This window comes from Anomaloglossus baeobatrachus, chromosome 8 (assembly GCF_048569485.1).
Source record: "Anomaloglossus baeobatrachus isolate aAnoBae1 chromosome 8, aAnoBae1.hap1, whole genome shotgun sequence".
In the NCBI taxonomy this organism is placed as follows: domain Eukaryota; kingdom Metazoa; phylum Chordata; class Amphibia; order Anura; family Aromobatidae; genus Anomaloglossus; species Anomaloglossus baeobatrachus.
In genome coordinates, this window is record NC_134360.1 from 138,115,495 (window position 1) to 138,139,533 (window position 24,039).

The 24,039-nt window shown below is 50.6% G+C and overlaps 1 protein-coding gene across 1 annotated transcript in view; it reads left to right on the forward strand.

Moving 5' to 3' along the window:
* The window catches only part of CDC73 (cell division cycle 73), a 208,475-nt gene that overhangs the window by 7,740 nt on the left and 176,696 nt on the right, over window positions 1–24,039 (forward strand). Inside the window, exons 3-5 of the mRNA XM_075322108.1 lie at window positions 9,382–9,451; window positions 19,519–19,581; window positions 19,676–19,728. Of these exons, the coding sequence (XP_075178223.1) occupies window positions 9,382–9,451; window positions 19,519–19,581; window positions 19,676–19,728 (186 nt within the window). The remainder of the gene's footprint in view (window positions 1–9,381; window positions 9,452–19,518; window positions 19,582–19,675; window positions 19,729–24,039) is intronic.

Genomic DNA, 24,039 nt, shown 5'->3' on the forward strand with positions numbered 1-24,039 from the left:
TGATGCATGGCGGTCTAAGTCACGTCCTAAAAAGGCCACCGGAGGTGCCGCTACCAAAGCGGCTTCCTCATGACTTTCGGCCTCCCCACTCCGCATCTTCGGTCAGTGGCAGGCTCTCCCGCTTTTGCGACACCTGGCTGCCACGGGTAAAAGACCGTTGGGTGAGAGACATTCTGTCTCACGGTTACAAGATAGAGTTCACCTCTCGTCCCCCGACTCGATTCTTCAGGTCATCCCCGCCTCCCGAGCGAGCCGAGGCTCTTCTGCAGGCGCTGGGCACTCTGAAGGCAGAAGGAGTGGTGGTCCCTGTTCCTATTCAGCAACAGGGTCACGGTTTTTACTCCAACTTGTTTGTGGTCCCAAAGAAGGACGGGTCTTTCCGTCCTGTCCTGGACCTGAAACTTCTCAACAAACACGTAAAGACCAGGCGGTTCCGGATGGAATTCCTCCGCTCCGTCATCGCCTCAATGTCCCAAGGAGATTTCCTTGCATCGATCGATATCAAGGATGCATATCTCCACGTACCGATTGCTCCAGAGCACCAGCGCTTCTTGCGCTTCGCCATAGAAAACGAACACCTGCAGTTCGTGCCACTGCCGTTCGGCCTGGCAACAGCCCCACGGGTTTTCACCAAGGTTATGGCTACTGTAGTAGCGGTCCTCCACTCTCAGGGTCACTCGGTGATCCCGTACTTGGACGATCTGTTGATCAAGGCACCCTCTCTAGAGGCATGCCAACACAGCCTCGACGCTACCCTGGAGACTCTCCAGAGTTTCGGGTGGATCATCAATTTTCCAAAGTCAAATCTGACACCGGCCCAATCGCTGACATATCTTGGCATGGAGTTTCATACCCTCTCAGCGATAGTGAAGCTTCCACTGATCAAGCAGCGGTCACTACAGACAGGGGTACAATCTCTCCTTCAAGGCCAGTCACACCCCTTGAGGCGCCTCATGCACTTCCTGGGGAAGATGGTGGCAGCAATGGAGGCAGTTCCGTTCGCGCAGTTTCACCTGCGTCCACTTCAATGGGACATCCTACGCAAATGGGACAGGAAGCCGACGTCCCTCGACAGGAACGTCTCCCTCTCTCAGGCGACCAAAGCTTCCCTTCGGTGGTGGCTTCTTCCCACTTCATTATCGAAGGGGAAATCCTTCCTACCCCCATCCTGGGAGGTGGTCACGACGGACGCGAGTCTGTCAGGGTGGGGAGCGGTTTTTCTCCACCACAGGGCTCAGGGTACGTGGACCCAGCAAGAGTCCTCGCTTCAGATCAATGTGCTGGAAATACGGGCAGTGTATCTTGCCCTGAAGGCGTTCCAGCAGTGGCTGGAAGGCAAGCAGATCAGAATTCAGTCGGACAATTCCACAGCGGTGGCATACATCAATCACCGAGGCGGCACACGCAGTCGGCAAGCCTTCCAGGAAGTCCGGCGGATTTTGATGTGGGTGGAAGCCACGGCCTCCACCATCTCTGCAGTTCACATTCCAGGCGTGGAAAACTGGGAAGCAGACTATCTCAGTCGCCAGGGCATGGACGCAGGGGAATGGTCCCTTCACCCGGACGTGTTTCAGGAGATCTGTTGCCGCTGGGGGGTGCCGGACGTCGACCTCATGGCGTCACGGCACAACAACAAGGTACCGGTGTTCATGGCACGGTCTCAAGATCCCAGAGCTCTGGCGGCAGACGCCTTAGTTCAGGATTGGTCGCAGTTTCAGCTCCCTTATGTGTTTCCTCCGCTGGCACTGTTGCCCAGAGTGTTACGCAAGATCAGGGCCGACTGCCGCCGCGTCATCCTCGTCGCTCCAGACTGGCCGAGGCGGTCGTGGTGCTCTGCTCAGGGTTTTTCTCCCTGGCCTTTTGCCTTGCCCACTTTTCTGTCCTTCCTTCAATCTGGACTGGAAAAGGGTTTGTCGCTCGGCTCCCTTAAGGGACAAGTCTCAGCGCTCTCTGTGTTTTTTCCAGAAGCGCCTAGCCAGACTTCCACAGGTACGCACGTTCCTGCAGGGGGTTTGTCACATCGTTCCTCCTTACAAGCGGCCGTTAGAACCCTGGGATCTGAACAGGGTGCTGCTGGTTCTTCAGAAACCACCATTCGAGCCAATGAGAGATATTTCTCTCTCACGCCTTTCGCAGAAAGTGGTTTTTCTAGTAGCAGTCACTTCACTTCGGAGAGTGTCTGAGCTAGCAGCGCTGTCATGCAAAGCCCCTTTCCTGGTTTTTCACCAGGACAAGGTGGTTCTGTGTCCGGTTCCGGAATTTCTCCCTAAGGTGGTATCCCCCTTTCATCTCAATCAGGATATCTCCTTACCTTCTTTTTGTCCTCATCCAGTTCACCAATGTGAAAAGGATTTGCACTTGTTAGATCTGGTGAGAGCACTCAGACTCTACATTTCTCGTACGGCGCCCCTGCGCCGCTCGGATGCACTCTTTGTCCTTGTCGCTGGCCAGCGTAAAGGGTCACAGGCTTCCAAATCAACCTTGGCTCGGTGGATCAAGGAGCCAATTCTCGAAGCCTACCGTTCGGCTGGGCTTCCGGTTCCCTCAGGGCTGAAGGCCCATTCTACCAGAGCCGTGGGCGCGTCCTGGGCTTTGAGGCACCAGGCTACGGCTCAGCAGGTGTGTCAGGCGGCTACCTGGTCGAGCCTGCACACTTTCACGAAACACTATCAGGTGCATAACTATGCTTCGGCGGATGCCAGCCTAGGTAGACGAGTCCTTCAGGCGGCGGTTGCCCACCTGTAGGAAGAGGCCGTTTTACGGCTCTCTTACGAGGTATTATTTTACCCACCCAGGGACTGCTTTTGGACGTCCCAATTGTCTGGGTCTCCCAATGGAGCGACAAAGAAGAAGGGAATTTTGTTTACTTACCGTAAATTCCTTTTCTTCTAGCTCCAATTGGGAGACCCAGCACCCGCCCCTGTTTTTTTGTGTACACATGTTGTTCATGTTGAATGGTTTCAGTTCTCCGATATTCCTTCGGATTGAAGTTACTTTAAACCAGTTTTTAATTCTTTTCCTCCTTCTTGCTTTTGCACCAAAACTGAGGAGCCCGTGGGAGCACGGGGGGTGTATAGGCAGAAGGGGAGGGGCTTAACACTTTTAAGTGTAATACTTTGTGCGGCCTCCGGAGGCATAGCCTATACACCCAATTGTCTGGGTCTCCCAATTGGAGCTAGAAGAAAAGGAATTTACGGTAAGTAAACAAAATTCCCTTCTTTGTTTACTTACCGTAAATTCTTTTTCTTATAGTTCCGTATTGGGAGACCCAGCACCCTCCCTGTTGCCTGTTGGCAGTTTCTTGTTCCGCGTGTTATCACCGGCTGTTGTTGTAGACAGAGGCTCCAGTTGTTCCGGTTTTTGCTCTATCTCTACTTGTGGGTGGCTATTCTCATTCAGCTTTTGCACTAAACTGGCTATATTTGGTTATCCAGGGGGTGTATATGCTCAGAGGGAGGAGCTACACTTTTTAGTGTAGTACTTTGTGTGTCCTCCGGAGGCAGAAGCTATACACCCAGTGTCTGGGTCTCCCAATACGGAACTATAAGAAAAAGAATTTACGGTAAGTAAACAAAATTCTCTTTTCTTTGTCGCTCCATTGGGAGACCCAGACAATTGGGTGTATAGCTATTGCCTCTGGAGGCCACACAAAGTATTACACTTAAAAGTGTAAGGCCCCTCCCCTTCTGGCTATACACCCCCAGTGGGATCACTGGCTCACCAGTTTTGTGCTTTGTGCGAAGGAGGCAACACATCCACGCATAGCTCCACTTTTTAGTCAGCAGCAGCTGCTGACTATGTCGGATGGAAGAAAAGAGGACACATATAGTGTCCCCAGCATGCTCCCTTCTCACCCCACTGTGTCGGAGGTGTTTGTAAGGTTGAGGTACCCATTGCGGGTACGGCGGCAGGAGCCCACATGCTGATTCCTTCCCCATCCCTTTTTACAGGGCTCTGGGTGAAGTGGGATTTACCGGTCTCCAGGCACTGAGACCGTGCTCCATCTACAGCCCCTGGAGAAGATGCTGGATGGAGCGGAGTACATCAGGGACATGGCCCTGCTTCCTCAAGGTACTCTGTGTCCCCGTGCATTTGGCGCTCACACCGCAGCATGCTGGGTGTTGTAGTGCGCCAGGGGACATCAGCGCTGCGGCGCCTGTGCCATGGCCTCATTCAGCCTCGCTGAAGCAGGCTCATTTATGGGAACTGGTCGCGCCGGCCGCTGGGACTGCGGCGCGGCTGGCACTTGTAGTGCGCCGGGGACTTCAGCGCGGCCTGCGCTTTTACGGCGGCCGCGCTGATAACTAGAGTCCCCGGCTTTTGCGGCCTGTTTCCGTTCGTTCCCGCCCCCAGACCTGCCAGTCAGGAGAGGGGCGGGACGCTGGCCGCTTCCAGTAATCGGTCGCGCCGGCCGCTGGCAGCGGCGCGGCTGGCACTTGTGGTGCGCCGGGGACTTCAGCGCGGCCCGCGCTTTTACGGCGGCCGCGCTGATAACTAGAGTCCCCGGCTTTTGCGGCCTGCTTCCGTTCGTTCCCGCCCCCAGACCTGCCAGTCAGGAGAGGGGCGGGACGCTGGCCACTTTTATGAATCGGTCGCGCCGGCCGCTGGAACGGCGGCGCGGCTGCCACTTGTGGTGCGCCGGGGACTTCAGCGCGGCCCGCGCTTTTACGGCGGCCGCGCTGTTAACTCGAGTCCCCGGCTTCTGGGCCTAGTCTCCCTTCGTTACCGCCCACAGCCCTGACAGTCAGGGTAGGGGCGTGACGCTGCATAGAGCAGCGCTGAGAGCTGGAGTATGTTTTGCATACTCCACCCCTCTCACTGTGTGCACTGTGAATCCGGATTCCCGCACTTTCTCAGGCACGCCCACGGCTTCCTTCTCTACAAGGACGCTGGCAGCCATTAGTGCAGTTTCTGTACGATACAGAGACAAGTGTGGAAGACCCTGGCATTCTGATAGTCACACAATCGCTGTAACAGGCGTTAAGCAGCACCTGTGCTGCTAACCCCACTAGTGCAGAAGTGCACTTATAGATATGCTTGTACTATATACATTGCACTGTTTGGTCGCACGTTGTATATACCCTCCTGGATTAGGCGGAGGAGTTATCAGCATATTCTCTGTGTAAAACAAAAGTGCAGAACCACATGTTTTTCTATACAGCTGGTACAGCATGTACGGCTATACGGCCGGCAGGTCACATAGACTCCCATTATATGCACTAATGGCCAGGGGATGAGGACGGTGTCTGCAGTATTTACTGACAGTTTTTCTGAGACTATGGCTATGATACTAGAAGCCTAGCAGTCCGGACATGTCTCTCACAATATGGGCACTGTTGAATCACTGATCCATGGCCCCCCTCAGTGTGAATAACTAACAGGCATCCCAGAGTCACGGCTCTGCAAGGACGTCAGTCCCAGACAGCCTAAGTGGGCTCGCTATCAGCGGCCTCGGTTTCTCAGGGTCCTAACAGAAGGGCTCGCTGTGTAATGAGGCGGAAGTAGCGGCTCAGGATTCTGATCCTGAGACCGCTCTCAATCTGGATACACCTGATTGTGACGCCATAGTAAATAATCTTATAGCGTCCATCTATAGAATGTGGGTTATTTCTCACAGCTCCTCCAGTGGAGGAGTCAGCTTCATGTATTTTTCTGGACCACTCTGCCTTCAGAGAGGCAGTCCAGGAACACCACGCTTATCCAGATATGCGCTTCCCCAAACGGCTTAGGATACATGTTATCCCTGTCCCCTGACTTGGTCAAGGACTGGACCCAATGTCCCGAGCGGCATCCTCCAATCTCTAGGCTTGTAGCTAGATCCATAGTTGCAGTGGGAGATGGAACTGCAAAATCAAAGATGCTGCTGACAGACAGATGACACCTCCCGGCCGGGCCGCTGCTCTTCTGCAAACAGGGTGCACTCTATAGGCAGAAAGAGTGATGTCCCCCGTTCCTCTTCAGGAACAAGGTCACGGTTTACCCCAAATTCTTTGCGGTACCTATAACAACGGGCCGTTCCGTCCCGTTCTGGATCTAAAAATGCTCAGCAAGCTCGTGGACACCAGGCGGTTCCGGATGGAATCCCTCCGCCATGTCATCGCCTCAAGGTCCCAAGGATATTTCCTAGCATCGTTAGGCATCAAGGATGCTTATCCACACGTGCCGATTGATCCAGAGCACTAGCGTTTCTACGCTTCGTTATAGGAAACGAACACCTTCTGTTCGTAGCTCTACCTTCCGGCTAGCGACAGTCCAACTGGTCTTCGCCAAGGTCAGGGCAGCAGTAGTCACAGTCCTGCACTCTCAGGGTCACTCTGTGGTCCCGTATTTAGACGATCTACTTGTCAAGGCACTCTCTTAGGAAACATGCCAACTCTGCCCGAACGTTGCGCTGGAGACTCTCTAGAGTTTTGGGTGGATCATCAACTTTTTAAAGTCAGATCCGACCCCGACCCTATCGATAACATATCTAGGCATAGAGTTTCTTACTCTCTCAGCGATAGTGAAGCTGCCGCTAGACAAACAGCATTCCTACGGGCTGCAAGCTCTTCTTTAAGAACCAGTCGCACACATTGAGACGCCTCATGCACTTCCTACGTAAGATGGTAGCAATGGAGGCAGTTCCTTTCGCGCAGTTTTACTGCGTCCACTACAATGGGACATTCTCCGCCAATGGGTCAAGGAGTCGACGTCCCTCAACAGAGTCGTCGTTCTTTCTCAGGCGGCCAAGGAATCTCTACGGTGGTGGCTTCTTCTCACCTCTTGGTCAAAAAGAAGGTCCTTTCTATCCCCGTCCTGGGCGATAGTTACGACAGACGCGAGTCTATCAGGGTGGGGAGCAGTTTTTCTCCACTACAGCGCTCAGGGTACGTGGACTCAGCAAGAGTCCACTCTTCAGATCAATGTTCTTGACACAGAGCAGTGTATCTTGCCCTACAAACCTTCCAACAGCAATTGGAAAGCAAGCATATCCGACTTCAGTCGGACAGCTCCACAGCGGTGGCATACATCAACCACCAAGGAAGAACGCGCAACCGGCAAGCCTTCCAGGAAGTCCGGCAGGTTTGATGTGGGTGGATGACACGGCATCCACCATATCCACAATTCACATCCCAAGTGTGGAAACTAGGAAGCTGACTTTCCAAGTCGCTGAGGTGTGGCCGAAAGAGTATGGTCTCCTCACCCGGACGGGTTTCAGGAGATCTGGCGCCGCTGACAGAGGCCGGACGTCGATCTAATGGCGTCACGGCACAACAACAATGTGCCAGCTTCGTGGCACGGTTTCACAATCATCGAGCTCTGGCGGCAAACGCCTTAGTTCAGCATTGGTCGCAGTTCCAGCTCCCTTAGGTGCCATCTCTGGCATGGTTGCCCAGAGTACTGCGCTAGATCAAGACCGACTGCGGCCGCGCCATCCTCGTCGCTACAAATTGGCCGAGGATGTTGTGGTACTCGGTTCTGTGGTGCCTCACGGTAGGCTAACCGGGGGCACTACCAGACCAATCAGACTGGCTGTCTCAAGGGCCATTCTTCCATTTGGATTCTACGGCTCTCAACCGGATGGTGTGGCATTGAGTCCTGGAACCTAGTGTCGTTAGGATTACCTCTGGACGTGGTTGCCACCATGAGACAGGCTAGCATACCAACGTCCGCCAAGATTGACCACAGGACGTGGAAGATGTTCTTATCTCGGTGCTCGGCGCAGGGTGTTTCTCCCTGGCCGGTTGCATCGTCTATGTTTCCTTCCTTCCTGCAATCTAGGTAGGAAAATGGGTTGTCGCTCAGTTCCCTTTAGGGACAAGTCTCAGCGCTATCTGTATTTTTTTCAGAAACGACGACTTCCTCAGGTACGCACGTTCCTACGGGGAGTTTGTCTTCTCAGCACTCCGTACAAGCGGCTGTTTGAGCCCTGAGATCTGAACAAGGTTCTAATTGCTCTCCAGATGCCGCCTTTCGAGCCTTTGAAGGATGTCTCCCTTCCCGTTTTTCACGGGAAGTGGCCTTCTACTAACGTTCTCGTCTCTTAGGAGAGTTTCCGAGCTAGCAACGCTCTTATACAAACTCTCTTCCTGGTCCTTCACCAGGACAGGGTAGTTCTGCGTCCGGTTCCGGAATTTCTCCCTAAGGTGGTATCCCATTTTCATATCAATCAGGATATCACCTCACCTTCTTTGTGTCCTCGTCCAGTCCATCAATTTCAGAAAGATTTGCATCTGTTGGTTCTGGTGAGAGCACTCAGGTTCTACTTCCCGCATGGCGCTCCTGCGCCACCCGGATGCACTCTTTGTCCTTGTCGCTGGTCGGCGTAAACAGTCGCAAGCTTCCAGATCCACCCTTGCTCGGGGGATCGAGGAACCAATTCTTGAAACCTACAGTTCTACTGGGCTTCTGGTTCTCTCAAGGCCGAAGGCCCATTCTACCAGAGCCGTGGGTGCATCCTGGGCATTACGGCACCAGGCTGCGGCTCAGCAGGTGTGTCAGGCACCCACCTGGTCGAGTCTACTTACTTTTACCAAGCATTATCAGATGCATACCTACGCTTCGGCAGACGCCAGCCTAGGTAGATAAGTCATTCAGGCGGCGGTTGGCCACCTGTAGGAGAGGGCCGTTTGACGGCCCTATCATGAGGTATTCTTTTACCCACCCAGGGATTGCTTTTGGACATCCCAATTGTCTGGGTCTCCCAATGGAGCGACAAAGAAGAAGGGAATTTTGTTTACTTACCGTAAATTCCTTTTCTTCTAGCTCCAATTGGGAGACCCAGCACCCGCCCTGTTTTCTCGGGGTTTTTCTGTTTTTTCGGGTACACATGTTGTTCATGTGGTATGGTTCAGTTCTCCGATGTTTCCTCGGATTGAATTGGTCTTTAAACCAGTTATTGGCTTTCCTCCTTCTTGCTTTGGCACTAAAACTGGTGAGCCAGTGATCCCACTGGGGGTGTATAGCCAGAAGGGGAGGGGCCTTACACTTTTAAGTGTAATACTTTGTGTGGCCTCCAGAGGCAATAGCTATACACCCAATTGTCTGGGTCTCCCAATTGGAGCTAGAAGAAAAGGAATTTACGGTAAGTAAACAAAATTCCCTTCTTTTGTCTCTCGGAAGCAACAGAGACCTGACACAAAATGTGTCCTGCTAATGGAGCAGCAGTGCACTGAAAATGAAATGTATATAATAAATACAATATATGTATGATTACACTTCTAAATACCTTTTATTAGCAAGAATTACCAATTCCTGTCTGGCAAAATTCCTAACATGAACCTGTTTTTATTTTTTCCGCCTTTGTTTCCTCCATTCTTGCTTTTGGCCATATACTGCCCGTTAATGGCAGAGGTTACTTTTCAGCTTCTTATTATATATTGTTTTGCACTTTTTCCGCAGACAGAAAACATTCCTGTTGTCAGAAGACCTGACAGAAAAGACCTTCTTGCTTACTTAAATGGAGAAACATGTAAGTGCTTTTTAGCTTTTATACGCACACATTTTTATGCCATTTTTTTGCAACATAATGTAATTTAACCTCTTCATGACCTTGGAAATACCAGTACGTCCTATTTGGCGGGGACTTCCTGACATTGGATGGACCTGTATGTCTTGGCAACAGCGCGTGCAGATGTGATTTGCCACCGGGTGGTTTGCTTACATGACAGCCGAGCGTCAGCTCACAGCCAGGAGTGGTGCCCCCCAAATGTTTGCTTCCCATCTATCGCCACCCTTCTCTGGCTCTAAAAGACAGAGCTTTCAATTAAAGAGGGAAAGCAGGTGGGAAGGTGCACTTATATGTTTGGCCGCGCCATGATGCACCGAGCGCTTGGTTTCCACAGTCATTCTGTGCTGACAGCGCCCCTTTAATACTGGCCAGTCTTAATGAATCTGCCCTAAAGGTTTAGTTGTACACAGGTGGTAGAGACAATGAAAGAGAAGCCCATCCTCCAATGTGTGCCCAGGTCAGTCAGTGAGTGTGAATGTTATGGTGTGACATTGTGTGTCCTTGTGAGTGTCCATACTGTGTTATTCACCTTGCACCACACACACAGCACAGCTGAAGATCATTTATAGCCAGAGATCGGACACTGGCTGCGCTGGAGACACATTGTCTTTCCCTGTTACTATGTGAGATTCTAAGCATGTGTACCAGTGTATACGAGTAAATGTCAGTAAACAGTCAGTAAACAGTGTGTATGCCATGCACTGACATTTTGAGGTGTATATTTTACCATCTTGAGCATATCTTGAATGTTTTTCAATAAATGACTATCTGCTATGGATAGGCGATGGTGGATCATGAGCTTGGCGTATATTACTGACTGAAGCCAGGAAGGCCCCAATAAATCATTGCCTTTATGCCATTTTTGTCTAGTTTTGTGCCTTTCTTTGTTTTTTGCTTCCACTTAGTTTATTCTATTTGCATTTATTTTATGTGTTTACCTGGTTTTTTTTTTCCTATTTTGTAGGTAGTGTTTCATTACTTAATGGAGTTGTCCAACATAAGCTCAAAAATTTTTGTTAAGCTAATCTGTGCTACATTGTTATTTTTTGTTTTCTAACTTTCTTTATCCTTCCTATGGGAGACCCAGACCATGGGGTGTATAGCTTCTGCCTCCGGAGGACACACAAAGTACTACACTCAAAACGTGTAGCTCCTCCCTCCTAGCATATACACCCCCTGCTAGCCAGTCCTAGCCAGTTCAATGCTTTGTGTTTCAGGAGGTCACACACACATGCATTCTCTGATTTTTGATTTTTCCTTTTGGATCAAAGATTTGGAAGAAAAGCGGGTCCAGCTGGACTCCCGGCATGTCCCTTCTCACCCCACTGTGTCGGCGGTGCTGTTAAGGTTGATTTTCCAAGGCTGGAGCCTTCTCATGCCGCGCTCCTTCACCATCCCCTGGGGCTCTGGCTTGAAGTGGGAGCCAACACGGTTCTCACTGCTTTGCAGGAGACCGGTCTCCATCCGCAGCCCTTTTTCAGGATCCTGCTGGACGGAGCGATCACCCCCCAGGGACCTGGCAACCTGCGTCTCACAAGCTAAGTATATGAGACGTTATTACCACAGAAAGTGGTCTTTCCAGGGGTCCTTTATACTTTATTTATTGGGGAGAGTGTGTTTTATGTTTGTGTTAACATTTCCGGCCGGTTCTCCAGTTTTCACTGGAGAACCGCGCCGATGGTGCCTGCACGCCGGCCGCATGTTTAAATCTAGGCCCCGGCTTCGCCTGAGGCATAGTTTCGGTTTCCACTGCCTCTGCATGTCAGTCATGCAGAGGGACAGTGTGGCTCCGCCCAGCGGCTGTGCAGCACAGGGAAGGGACACTCCTCACTGAGGAAGGATTCCCTCCCCTGGCTACCTCATTTGCCGCTCTCAGAGTAGGCCCCGCCCCCTCTCCTCGCTCCGGTCGCCATTTTCTCAGCGTTCTCTGTGCCTGCATAGGCACAGAGATTCCACATTGTGACAAGTGGGGGCCTGGGCTGAGGGACTGGAGGGCACAGAAATGTCTGTTTAAATGATCTGGCAGCCACAACCTCCGGTTTGTGCAGCTGCTTATTTTATCTGTTTATATATGCTGGGGGCCATTCTAGGACAGAGCCCCCACCTCTGCAGCATGTCTCACATCAGAGCAAGGCTGCAAGGCTGTTTTTATTATGCACTGCATGTAGTCTCGTACGGCTGTACCGAGCTCATAAACACAGTGGCCCCTCAGCCTGGAGGCTCATCAGTGGTCCCTCCAGCTGCTCCGGCTTCGGTGGCTGACCCCTGGTTTGGCTAGAATCCGCTCTTTCCAGGGGTCGGCTGTCCCGGAATCTGCTGAGCATGCAGCCCCCTTCTCAGGGCGTTTTCTGCTACAGCTCGCTCAGCAAAGCTCACAGAGGACTCTCCTTCTGGTCTCAGACCCCGTCCTCCTGACATGGAGACGCAGGGTCCCCTGTCCTCCCCGTCCCGCAGCTCTGATTACGAGCTGACTCACTGGACGAGGAGGATGTCTCTACCAGGGGCTCGGACGCTACTTTATGTACCATTGATCTGTCCGTAGGTGACGCAGATGCTAATGATTGGATTGCGTCCATTATACTTGTACTGGACCTCCATCCGCCTGTATCAGGGGAGTATTCCCCGCTGGCAGAAAGGCATCAGTATACCTTAAACAGGACAAGGAGTGTGTTCCTTAACCACTCCAGTTTTCAGCCCACTGTGTCCAAGCCCACAGCCTGTCCTGTCAGACCCCAAAGCGGGGTTCTGATGACTGTTTCCCCCTCCCATCAGAGGTGGTCAAGGAGTGAGCTCATTCGCCAAGGGTGGTCCCTCCGGTGTCTAGACTTTCAGCCCGGATAGTTGTATCAGTGGCTGACGGCACCTCTATAAGGATCCCACGGTACATTAATTTTTTACTGGACCTCAATCCGCCGGAGTTACCTTGCCTAGGAGAACACAAAGTGTGTTCCTTAACCACTCCAGTTTTCAGGCCACTGTGACCAAGCCCAGGGTCCGCTCTGACAGTCGCTTCCCATGAAGCGTGGTTCTGAGGACTGTTTTTCCCTTTCCACCAGTGGTGGTCAAGGAGTGGGCTCATTCACCACAGGTGGCTCAGCCCGGACCGTTATGTCAGTGGCTGATGGCTCCTCACTTAAGGGTTTTGCGGTCCGCCAGGTTGTCCTTCTGGCCAAATCTGTATGGGGGCGGCAGGAGCTTCGTTCTCCTCAGCTTTACAGCAGTGCGGGTTTTTTTGTAGCCTTCTCTGCTTCTCTAGAGGAGATGCATTCCCTCACAGGGACTCTATGCCCGAAATGGTTGCCTGAACTTCCAGACTTCAGTCTTTTCATCCTATGCCATGTCTGCCATGCTGGACACCGCACTGCGGTGGCCTCGGCTACTTTCCTCGCTATCCGCAGGCTCCTGTGGCTTCGGAAATGGAAGGCAGATGCTTCTATAGAAGTTCCTTGCTGGGCTCCCTTTTGTTGGGACCAGTCTCTTCGGAACCAACTGGATGAAATTAAGGAAGCTCTTGGTGGGAAGAGTTCTTCCATGCCACAAACCTAAACCAGGGAACCTGTCCAGGGCAGGAATCAGTTGAGGTTTCGTTTGTTTCGTTCCTCCATCTGATCGTTCTCTAAGCCCTCGGCCTCGTCCACTAGCTCGGCCAAGGTTCATAAACCCAAATGGCGCTCGAAGCTGCGTCTTCAGAAAACCGCAGGAGATGCTGCCACTGAGTCAGCTTCCTCCGAGCTATCTAGCCACGCCAACAACGTCCTTGGTCGGTGGCAGGCTCTCCCACTTGGCGACGTATGGTTTTAACACGTCTCCGTTCAGTGGGTGCGGGATTATATCTCCCATGGCTACAGGATAGAATTCTATCCACCCGCCAAACAGATTTTTTCTGTCAACTCCCCCCGGCTCCAAGGCCGCCGTCTTCTCACAGGCCGTGGCATTCTTGCAGGCCAATGGGAACGGTTCTGAGATTTCTGCTTAAATCTATTCCTAGTCCCCGAAGAGGGCGGTGCCTTCCGACCTGGATCTTAAGCTTTTCAAGCATGTTCAGGTGTGGCGTTTTCACATGGAGTCTCGGTCTTGTTCCGTGTGTTTTTCACCGGATCAATCAATAACCCAAGGAGATTCCCTAGCATCCATCGGCATCAGAGATGCCTATCTGCAGGTGCCAATCGCAGTTTCACACCAGCGTTGGCTACGTTTTGCAATCGGAGTGGTCCAATTCGTGGCTCTTCCCTTGGTGTTAGCCACGGCCCCTCGAGTATTCTCAAGGTTGGGGCAGCTGTGATTAGGGTCCTGCACCTCTAGGGATTGGCAGTGATCTTTTGCCCTGGACGGTCTTCTTGTCGGGGCTTCATCCAGTGCAGACTCTTAGCAGAGTGCTTCGCTCACTCTCGCCACTCTAACCAGTTCGGGTGGCTTGTCATTCTGTGCAAGTCCACTCTGACTTCGAACCAGAAGTTCCCGTTCCCAGGGACGCAATTCGAGACTCTGTCGGCACTTGTGAAGCTGCCCTTAGTCAAACAGTAGTCCCTCCGCTGGCGGTCGACGTCGTTCTATCAGGCACCGAATACAGGTGCTGGTCAGATGGTGGCGTCAATGGAAGCGATTCCCTTGCCCAGTTTCTCCTGCGTCCTCTGAGGCTGGATATTTTCCGCTGTACAAGCGAACTTCCTCCTTCCACGGGGTGGTGGCTTCGCCACAGACCAGGGGCTCGTTTCAGTGGTGGCTTCGGCCACTCTGTCTCAGGGACGCTCCTTCCTGGCCCCGTCCCGGGTGATCCTCACCAGGATGCTAGTCTATCCGCCTTGGGAGCAGTATATCTCCACCGTGGAGCGCAGGGCGCTTGGACTCTGTCCGAATCAGCCCTCTGGATCAATGTGCTGGAAATCAGAGCTGTATTTCTAGCTCTCTAAGCCTTTCACCATCTGTTGGCGGCTAGGCACATTCGAGTCCAGTCGGACAACGTGACAGCGTTTACCTACATCAACTTCCAGGGCGGGACACTCAGCCGCCTGGCAATGTTGGCGGCTCAACGCATTCTTCAGTGGACGAGGGACTCCTAGTCCACCGTATCCGCAGCCCACATCCTAGACGTGAAAACTGCGAGGCAGACTATTTCAGCTGTCCAACCGTGGTCCACGATCCTCAGGTTTTGCGGCAGACGCACTGGTTCATGTTTGGTCCCAGCTTCGTCTCTCTTACGTGTTTCACCCTCTAGCTCTTGTCCAGAGTCCTGCGCAAGATCAGTAAAGAGGGCCGTCGGGTCATTCTCATACTCCAGACTGACCCAGGCAAGCTTGGTACCCTGACCTGCTCCATCTGTCCGTAGTGTTGCCATGGCATCTTCCGGACCGTCCAGACCTTCTCTCAAAAGGTCCGTTTTTTCCGCCAGAATTCTGGACTCTCAGATTGACGGCGTGGCTCTTGAGTCCTGGATCTTGACGACTTCTGGTATCCCTCCTGAAGTCATCTCCACTATGACTCGAGCTCCAAAGTGTCCTTTGGCCTTTTGGCCTTGCCGACCCTCCTGTCCCTTCCACAGTCCGGTCTACAGCTAGGACTATCCCTCATTAAGGGACAGGTCTCGGCTCTGTCAGTGTGTGCCAGCGGCGTATCGTCTGGCTGGCTCCGGTGCGCTCCTTCAAGGGCGCATCTCACATCATTCCGCCTTACCGGCGGCCTATGGAGCCCTGGGACCTTAATCCGGTTCTCACGGTTTCCGGAAACCCTCCTTTGAGCCTCTTAGGGAGGTTTCTTTGTTTCATCTTTCACAGAAAGTAGTCTTTCTAGTGGCCATAATTTCCCGCCAGAGAGTTTTGGCTGCACTCTCTTCGGAGTCACCCCCTTTTTTTTTTTTTTTTTTTTATCAAGACAAGGTGGTCTCCGTCCAACTCCGGACTTTCTCCCTAAGGTGGTTGCTGCTTCCACCTTAACCGGGGCATTTTTCCTGCCTTCCTTTTGTCCGGCTCCTGTTCATCGCTTTAAAAAAGCGTTGCATATCCTGGATCTGGTGCGGGCGCTCCGGATCTATGTGTCTCGCACCGCCGTTATTAGGCGGTGCACCTCTCTCTGGTGCTGACCACTAGTCAGCGTAGCGGTCTCTCGGCATCTAAGCCGACCCTGGTTCGTTGGCTTAGGTCGGCCATTTCCGATGCCTACAAGTGTACTCAAGTGCCTTCCCCGCCGGGGATCAGGGCACACTTGATCAGAGCTGTCGGTGCCTGAAAGCCCAAAAGGCACCAGGATACGGCTCAGCAGGTCTGTCAGACTGCCACTCGGATTAGTCTGCATACTTTTTCGAAGCACTACCCAAGGCATGCTCATGCTTTGGCAGACGCGGGCTTGGGCAGACGCATCTTTCAGGCGTCTGTCGCCCATTTGTGAAGTTAGGTTTCGCCTGCTTCTCAGTTTGTCTGTTTATTCCCACCCATGGACTGCTTTAGAACGTCCCATGGTCTGGGTCTCCCATAGGAACAATAAAGAAAAAGAGAATTTTGTTACTTACCGTAAATTCTTTTTCTTATAGTTCCGTCATGGGAGACCCAGCACCCTCCCTGTTGCCTGTTGGCAGGTTTCTTGTTCCGTGTGTCTTCACCGGCTGTTGTTGTTGTAGACAGAGGTTCCGGTTGTTCCGGGTTTTACTCTGTCTCTACTTGTGGGTGGATGTCCTCCTTCAGCTTTTGCACTAAACTGGCTAGGACTGGCTAGCAGGGGGTGTATATGCTAGGAGGGAGGAGCTACACGTTTTGAGTGTAGTACTTTGTGTGTCCTCCGGAGGCAGAAGCTATACACCCATGGTCTGGGTCTCCCATGACGGAACTATAAGAAAAAGAATTTACGGTAAGTAACAAAATTCTCTTTTTTGTTCCTCTTGAATTATGACTTTATTCTCTGCAGCTCTTTGTTTACATTCAGATCCAGCAAACATGATAACTTCCTGTGCTAAACCTCCGTGTCAAAGCTGGCACTGCCCGGCCTCAGTGTCCAGCCCCACCCCAGTGTCCAGCACCTGAGCTGTTATCACTACAGCATTGGAAATAACAGCCCCACATCGGGCCCTGCACTGCCCGCACACATCGGGCCCTGCACTGCACGCACACATCGGGCCCTGCACTGCACGCACACATCGGGCCCTGCACTGCACGCACACATCGGGCCCTGCACTGCACGCACACATCGGGCCCTGCACTGCACGCACACATCGGGCCCTGCACTGCACGCACACATCCTCCCCCCACCCCCCCCCCCCCCCCACACACACACCCATAGGGAACACATGTAGGGAATACATACTTACCCCTTCTCGGTCCCCGCCGCTCCTGCATGTTCGTCCGCTGTCTGGTCTGGACATATCAGCACAGTAGTGATGTCACCATTGTCCTGCACTGTCAGACACAGACAGCGGGACAGTGGTGAGAAGCAGCGCTCCCTCTCATCAGTGCTTTCAAATGTATCGGCATCACAGATGCTGTTGATACATTTGAATGTGCGATCCTGAGCAGGGTCCCGGTGCTGGCGGTGACATCGCGGGCAGCCGCAGGCAGGCCCCTTTCCTCAGCTCACGGGCCCCACAGCAGTGCCGGGGAAGGTTGCGGGGAGAGTACGGGGTGCGGGGGAATGTGTGGGAGGGTGCAGAGAGGGGGGGCGGGGACTCACGCACTGTTCCGGTCCAGCAGGGCGGCAACATGCTGTTCACGGATTTGCATGTCAACATGGTCCTGCCCATGTTGACCTAAAATGACCGGAAGCAGCAAAATCGCGGCAGTAGGTGGTCACATGACCACTCTGAGCTGGGGCAGAGGGGCTGACAGCAGGGCAGGTAAGTGGTCACTATCTACTTACATGCCCCAATGTAGCCCAATAGGGAAATAATAAAAAAAAAAAAGTCAAAATAAGCCGGATAACCCCTTTAATTAACAAGTGTGGCAAATTTGGCACAATTCCACTGCAGTCGCCCCCATTGTGTAGACTTGCTCATGTTTTCCAAACTGTGCCTCTTTTGGAACATTTTTCTAAAGATGTGACTTTTTTTTTTTTTTTGCTCAAATTGCAAAATTGGCTAGACTGGAAGGCAACTTATTTGTTTTTTTTTAATTTTTTTTTACACTTTGCATTACATTCTTGTACCACATGCACCAATTTGATGAATATGGCGCAATAAATATCAGCGAGTAACTCGGGACAAGAAATAGAAGTTAAAAAAAATGCAAGTAATGAATCAAGGCTGAAGTCCGCTGTGCTACTCATGCCAATCATGACTGTAAGGCTATGTGCGCACGTTGCGTTGTGTCCCTGCAGAAATTTCTGAAGCGATTTGACAGTACATGTGCGCGTCAAATCGCTGCAGAAACACTGCGTAATGAATGCAGTGAAAAAGCCAATTTCATGTGCTCTGGATGCAGCCCCCACCATAGACAGAGCGGGGGCTGCATCCAAAGCGCACGGAATAAGTGACATGTTGTTTTTTAGAACGCAGCAATTTGGCAGCATGCAAATCGCTGTGTTCTAAAACGCAACGTGCACATGGATTATGCACAATCTTCATAGATTGTGCTGGGGACGCAGGACGCATGCAGTTACGCTGCAGTGCAATACGCAGCGTTAATGCACCTAATTATGCAACGTGGGCACAGAGCCTTAAGATGTTTCCTTGGAACTAAAGTCCGGTTTGCTAGAAAATCTTTGTGATATCAATTTGCTGTTTTAATTTCACTGACCGGGCTGAAAGCGTCTGCTTCTCCTCTTCCAGGTGCAATTTCATAGATTGCCAGTCTTAGTTTCTTCCCTTTCCCACTTTTCTAAGAGAGTAGAGCTCCTATATCTTAATCCCAGGGACAATGAAATCCTAAGATGACGTGGAACAATATCGGATTTTATATAGTTGTCGAGGCTCTGCACCTCCCTCCAAGAAGTAATTTGGTGTTTGTAGACCTTCGTCAGTTCTTTACATGCTGCACTATATGTTTGGGTATACTTGGGTTGTGTGAACTTTTTTTCTGAAATAATTCCCTAGCCTCCTCAGCCCAATTCCCCGTGTCCAGGCCAGCTGTAAGGAAACCTGCCATTCCACCTAAAATGTAACTAAGGAAATAGTGTGTGTAATGCTCACCAGATAATCAGCAAGAAAAGCAGAGCAAGTCGTATATGCAATTGTGTGATAACAAAACCATTAACATATAACTTTTAATATCACTAAAAAATTAAAACACACACAACATGTATAATTAGTTGCATAGCAGCCAATATATAGGACAGTAGAATATGGAGAGGCACATGCTAAACAATATCAGTGACCTCGCCATAAGTTCCACAATGAGAAAAAAACCCACAAAAGGCACCAATGGCTACAATCAATAAATGCCAATGGTTATGAATTATAAATATCAAAGACAGTGTTGTCCAAAAACAGGTGGGGGGGGCAGTTTTTCAGTCTCACAGTACCCCTTAATGGCAACACTGACCTTATCTGTTCCTGGACCTCCTGACGTGTTTCATAGTTCATACAATCATCAGGGAACAGTGGCCAAGGGAGCAAAAACTTATTAATCATCCATAACGGACCGCCATGAAATTGTGACCGGGCATATCAAAGCTGTGATATGCCTGTGCTTTAGACCCACTCTTTAGCTCTGCTACATAGTAATGTAGATGGACAGTAAGTGACTCCGTACCAGTCCCCTGATATTGCAGTCAGGCGGTCTGACCTGCCCCTGCTCTCCTGTTGGCCACCTCGTTGGATGTCTCTGTACTGAGGGGCCCGTTGGGAGGATGGTCTGTGGTCAATAACAGGCATACGCCTGCGACGTTCTTCATACAATGTTTCTGTGCAGAAGGGCAGAGGTCTTAGCTAGTGGAACCAGTAGCCGCACACACCGCGCACAGTTCATCCTCTGGATGGGTTGCATGGTTGTGCTGCCCCGGGTGTATTCCTGAGCGTGTGCATTGTATTGGGAGGACAGCCTGCAGCACTCCCGCTATGGTGGCAAGCTGTGTCATGTCTTTTTGCTATTTTTTCTTTTCTTTCTCTGCAGCAACATCTGCCAGTATAGACAGAAGTGCTCCACTGGAAATCGGCCTTCAAAGGTCTTCACAGGGTATGTGTAAATTCTGTCTGGAAAGTAGAGGGTTTTACAACTTGAAATCTAAAAGTAACAAAAACAAGTAATTTTTTTTGCCTTGCTTTACTAGTGAAGAGGGCTACAGATGAAATATTAGCTGAAGCAAAGAAACCAAGAATAGAGGTAATGTCCTTCAACAATGCCGAAATATTCTAAACAAGACCGCACACAATCCTGACTCACTGGGGCTGAATCTTCAGGGCATGGTGTTTTTTTACTAGTTTTTAACACTACAAACATGCAAACAATTCCCATCCCACTAAACCCCTCTCTTACACCTGTGCAACACACATAAGTCGTCCGATATACACAAAACTTGTACTGACAAGATATGTACCAGATCAGGGTCCACAGACATGACCCCCTCAGTGATAATTCCATAAAGTAGGTATTCCCGCAGAACAGCAAAGCTTTTCCTCTGTAGACATGTATTATCTGCAGCTGAGAAAAGGAACAGGTCTCATTAACGGGTGTCCATATTAGCTGCAGAGGCTTGTCCTACAACGTTCTCTCCATCTCCAGGTATATTCCTCCATGACGCTCCCAATGTTCTTGTACCCCCTTGTGATACCCCTATTACCCCATACAGCCAGTGTAATTTGCCCTTGAGCTCAGTCATAGTTGGGGCAGCTCACCTAGCCAGTGCTGTGCTAGAAAGCTCCTTGTCGTATACAACATTTTGGCCATGACAGCCACTAATTCATGTGCTGACACATCTTCAGCATATCCAGGAATGCAGACATACGGCATTGCAGTAAGTGAATCCTGATAGATATGGTTATCATAAAGCGTCTCCACAAAACATCTGATATGGGGATAATTCCTGGATAGTATTCTATCTCTGGCATATAAAGCAATGCTTCCTACTATTATGGAGAATGCACATGTCCTATACACTCGCAGACGTTGAGACATACAATGGACTTCACTAACTGTTAACTTGGGACCTATTTGAAGAATGCCATTCCACTTATCAACCTCCATTAGTCTCTTTCCCATGTTTCTTTCCGAGGAGATGGATATTTAAAGGGAACCTGTCATCAGAAATTTCGCCCAAAAGCTAAAAGATTCCCCCTCTGCAGCTCCTGGGCTGCATTCTAGGAAGGTCCCTGTTATTATTGTGCCCCATGTGAGACCAAAATAAAGCCTTTATAAAGTTCTACCTTTTTGTATGCAGCTTCTGTAAATCCGTCACGGGGGCGGGCTCTCTGCCGTCCGTTATTCTGCCTCCTGGTCCTGTATGCCGCCCCCATCGCTCCTTTCCATATCTGATGCACCGCCCACTGCTCCAGCCTTCCCCGCGCATGCCCAGTGCCAGTCTCACAGGTCTGAGCAGTGTGACCGCTGGTGACGTGTGCGCAGGCAAGTGATTATGGACGGGACTGTGACTGTTATCAGCAAGTACCCGGCCATAATCTCGTGAGCGCGCAAACCTCTCCAGCGGTCACACTGAGCTCAGTGTAGATGCTAGACTGTATGGGCTGCTTCCAGGGATGACGTCCCTTTGTCATGTGATAGGGGCGTGTTCGAAATACTATCACATGACAAAGGGACTTTGCGTTTCTACAAGCCTCTTTTTAAATTTTGCACTAGCACCGCCTGCAGCAAGGGTGTCACCTGCACACAGTCACCTCCCAGGGGTCTTCAGCACAATGGCGGCACATGCGCTCACAGATGGCAAATGTGCAGAGTCAGACCTTTGCTCAATGATGAGCTGAGATCTCAATCTGCATTTGGGCTGCCACCAGCGCCATTTTGCTAAAGACCTTTGACTGTCAGTGTGCGCATGTGCCACAGACCCCCTGGTAGATGACTGTGCAGGCACTAACCTTGCTGTGGTGGCTGTACTGTCCCAAAATAAAAAACAGGCTTGTACAAACTCTGAGGTGCCAACAGAACCTCAGACCCTAACCACAGTCACGCCCCGATGTATGAAGAGGATATTGTGCCAGGACTTCTATAATGAGTGAAACAGGAACCAGGCTGTGGATTTCTGCACCGCAGGGATCTAATAAACCAGTATTACAGCCCCATTCTGGCTTTATTTTTTCTATAACACATTACATTGTAGGGCTGGTTCTCCTTAACATCCTGGAATTGTGCCCACTCGTGTTGTATCTTGATAGAATAGTCCAGAAATAAGGGCACCCTATCGCTCTATGGTCCCCTTCATTTCTTTGGCTTTACATGAGCTCCTGTCACCATAGTGTAGGAGCTTGACAAGCACCGTAAGGCTATGTGCGCACTAGAAAAGTGATTTTTCTCAAGAAAATTTCTTGAGAAAATTCTGTGAGTTGAAGATTACCGCACCTGCGGTAAAAAAACGCACCAAAACCGCGGGAAAAACGCATGCGTTTTTGCCGCGATTTTTCCGTGGTTTTGCCGCGGTTTTTCCGCAGGTTGGTCCTTGCAGTTTTTTTATGCTGTAACTGCAATAAATAATATAGATAATCGATAGACAGATAATGGATAGAGGGAAAGATGGATAGATGGAGAGATAGATGGATAATAGATGAGAAAGACCTATATAATGTCCCACCCCCCCTGCATATTCTAAGCTGGCACCCTTTAGTGACTTTCATGTGGCACTAAAGGATGCCTAGCCTTGTATTTAGCCAAAAAATAAATAAATAATTAAAAAAAAAAAAAAAAGACGTGAGGTCCCCTCATCTTTTGTAGCCAGCTAGGGTAAAGCAGACGGCTGCAGCCTGCAGACCACAGCTGGCAGCTTCACCTTGGCTGGTAATCCAAAACAGAGGGCACCCCACGCTGTTATTTTACATTAAATAAATCATTTTAAACAAAAAACGTGGGGTCCCCCCCCTCAAATTGGATCACCAGCCAAGATAAAGCGGACAGCTGGGGGTCTGATATTCTCAGACTAGGGAGGTGCATGGTTATTGGACACTCCCCAGCCTAAAAATAGCAGGCTGCGGCCGCCCCAGAAGTGGCGCATCCATTAGACCTGCCAATCCTGGCGCTTCGCCCTAACTCATTCCGTTGCCCTGGTGCGGTGGCAAACGGGGTAATATATGGGGTTGATGCCAGATGTGTAATGTCACCTGGCATCAGGCCCTGGGGTTAGTGATGTCACGCATCTATCAGATACCCGACATCACTAACCCAGTCAGTAATAAATAAAAAATAGACAACAAAAAAAGTTTGATTTGAAAAAAAACACTCCCCAAAACATTCCCTCTTTCACCAATTTATTGACAAGAACAATCAAATCCGGGTCAGGCGTAATCCAATAAGGGGGTCCCACGGCGACCCATACCATAGTCACTGTCCCAGTCAATGAAGAACAGAATGTTCCCCATTGGCTGGGAGAGCAGTGCAGTGACCTGAGCTAACATCATGGAAAAAAGGAGAACCAGAGCAAAAAGCTGAAAAAAATTCCAAAATTTATTTTTTGTTTTATATTCAAGGTGCACAGTGCAATACATGAAACATTGATGTACAATAAAAAGAGGGGGTGAGGAGCATCAGTACAAGACAAGTAAACATTAGCCGGGTGTGGACTAACAGGCAAAATAATGTTCAAAGATGGTAAAAACCCCTGATTGCCTACAATGAATGAAGAGGATCAATATGCTATATAAAAGCACTTGAGTGCGGTTAACCTGGGAGAATGAAAACCCAGAGGACCAAACCTGTTGGTGGTCAAATGTGGTTTGGCAAAGAAATGATTGACAGTCAGGAGACAACCCAATGTGGGAAAAGTTAAATCAAACGTGAATAGCACAAGATCCCAAATGGGAAGAGATGTGCTCCTGACTGAACAATCAAAAAAAAAAAAAAACCTAAGCCAAAGAGGTACCACAGTAAAAAGGTGTAATCAGACAGTTAGACAGACCCCCTAGGTTTGTTGAAACAAGGGGGGAGTCGGATAAAAACCAAAAACTCAAAGGCAGATTTTTATGTTAAATGAGGGTCATTAGTAGGGAGTATGGCTTACACACAGGAAAAAAATTCCAGAATGCAAAGTAGGTACAATAGTAGTAAATTACGTAATGTAAATATAGATCCCTACAGAGCAAAGGTACTCCCGACTGGATGGCCAAAAATAGGCCAGTAACTACCTAGAGTTAGTGGGGGGTTAGAGACAAGGCAGGTTAACTCAGTGGCAAAAAAGGGGGGGGGGGTATTGTTAAGGCCAAGTGCCCTGTGGAGAGGAACATGGATTACCTGAGACCAATGGCAGGAGGCCCGACGTACGTTTCGCGGCTATCAGCGCATCGCTTGCCGCTTCATCATGGGGGAAAGTGAGAAGTGATGCACACATCCGGTGGAGTGACCCTTAAATAGCTCCGCGGAAATGGGAACCAGAATCCACAGTTCCGGAGTCAGGCGGCGCATGCGCGGGCCCGCCAAAAAGTCCCCCGCTACGTAGCCCCAGCCGTCAAGGAGTCGGGCGCATGCGCGGAGGTCAAG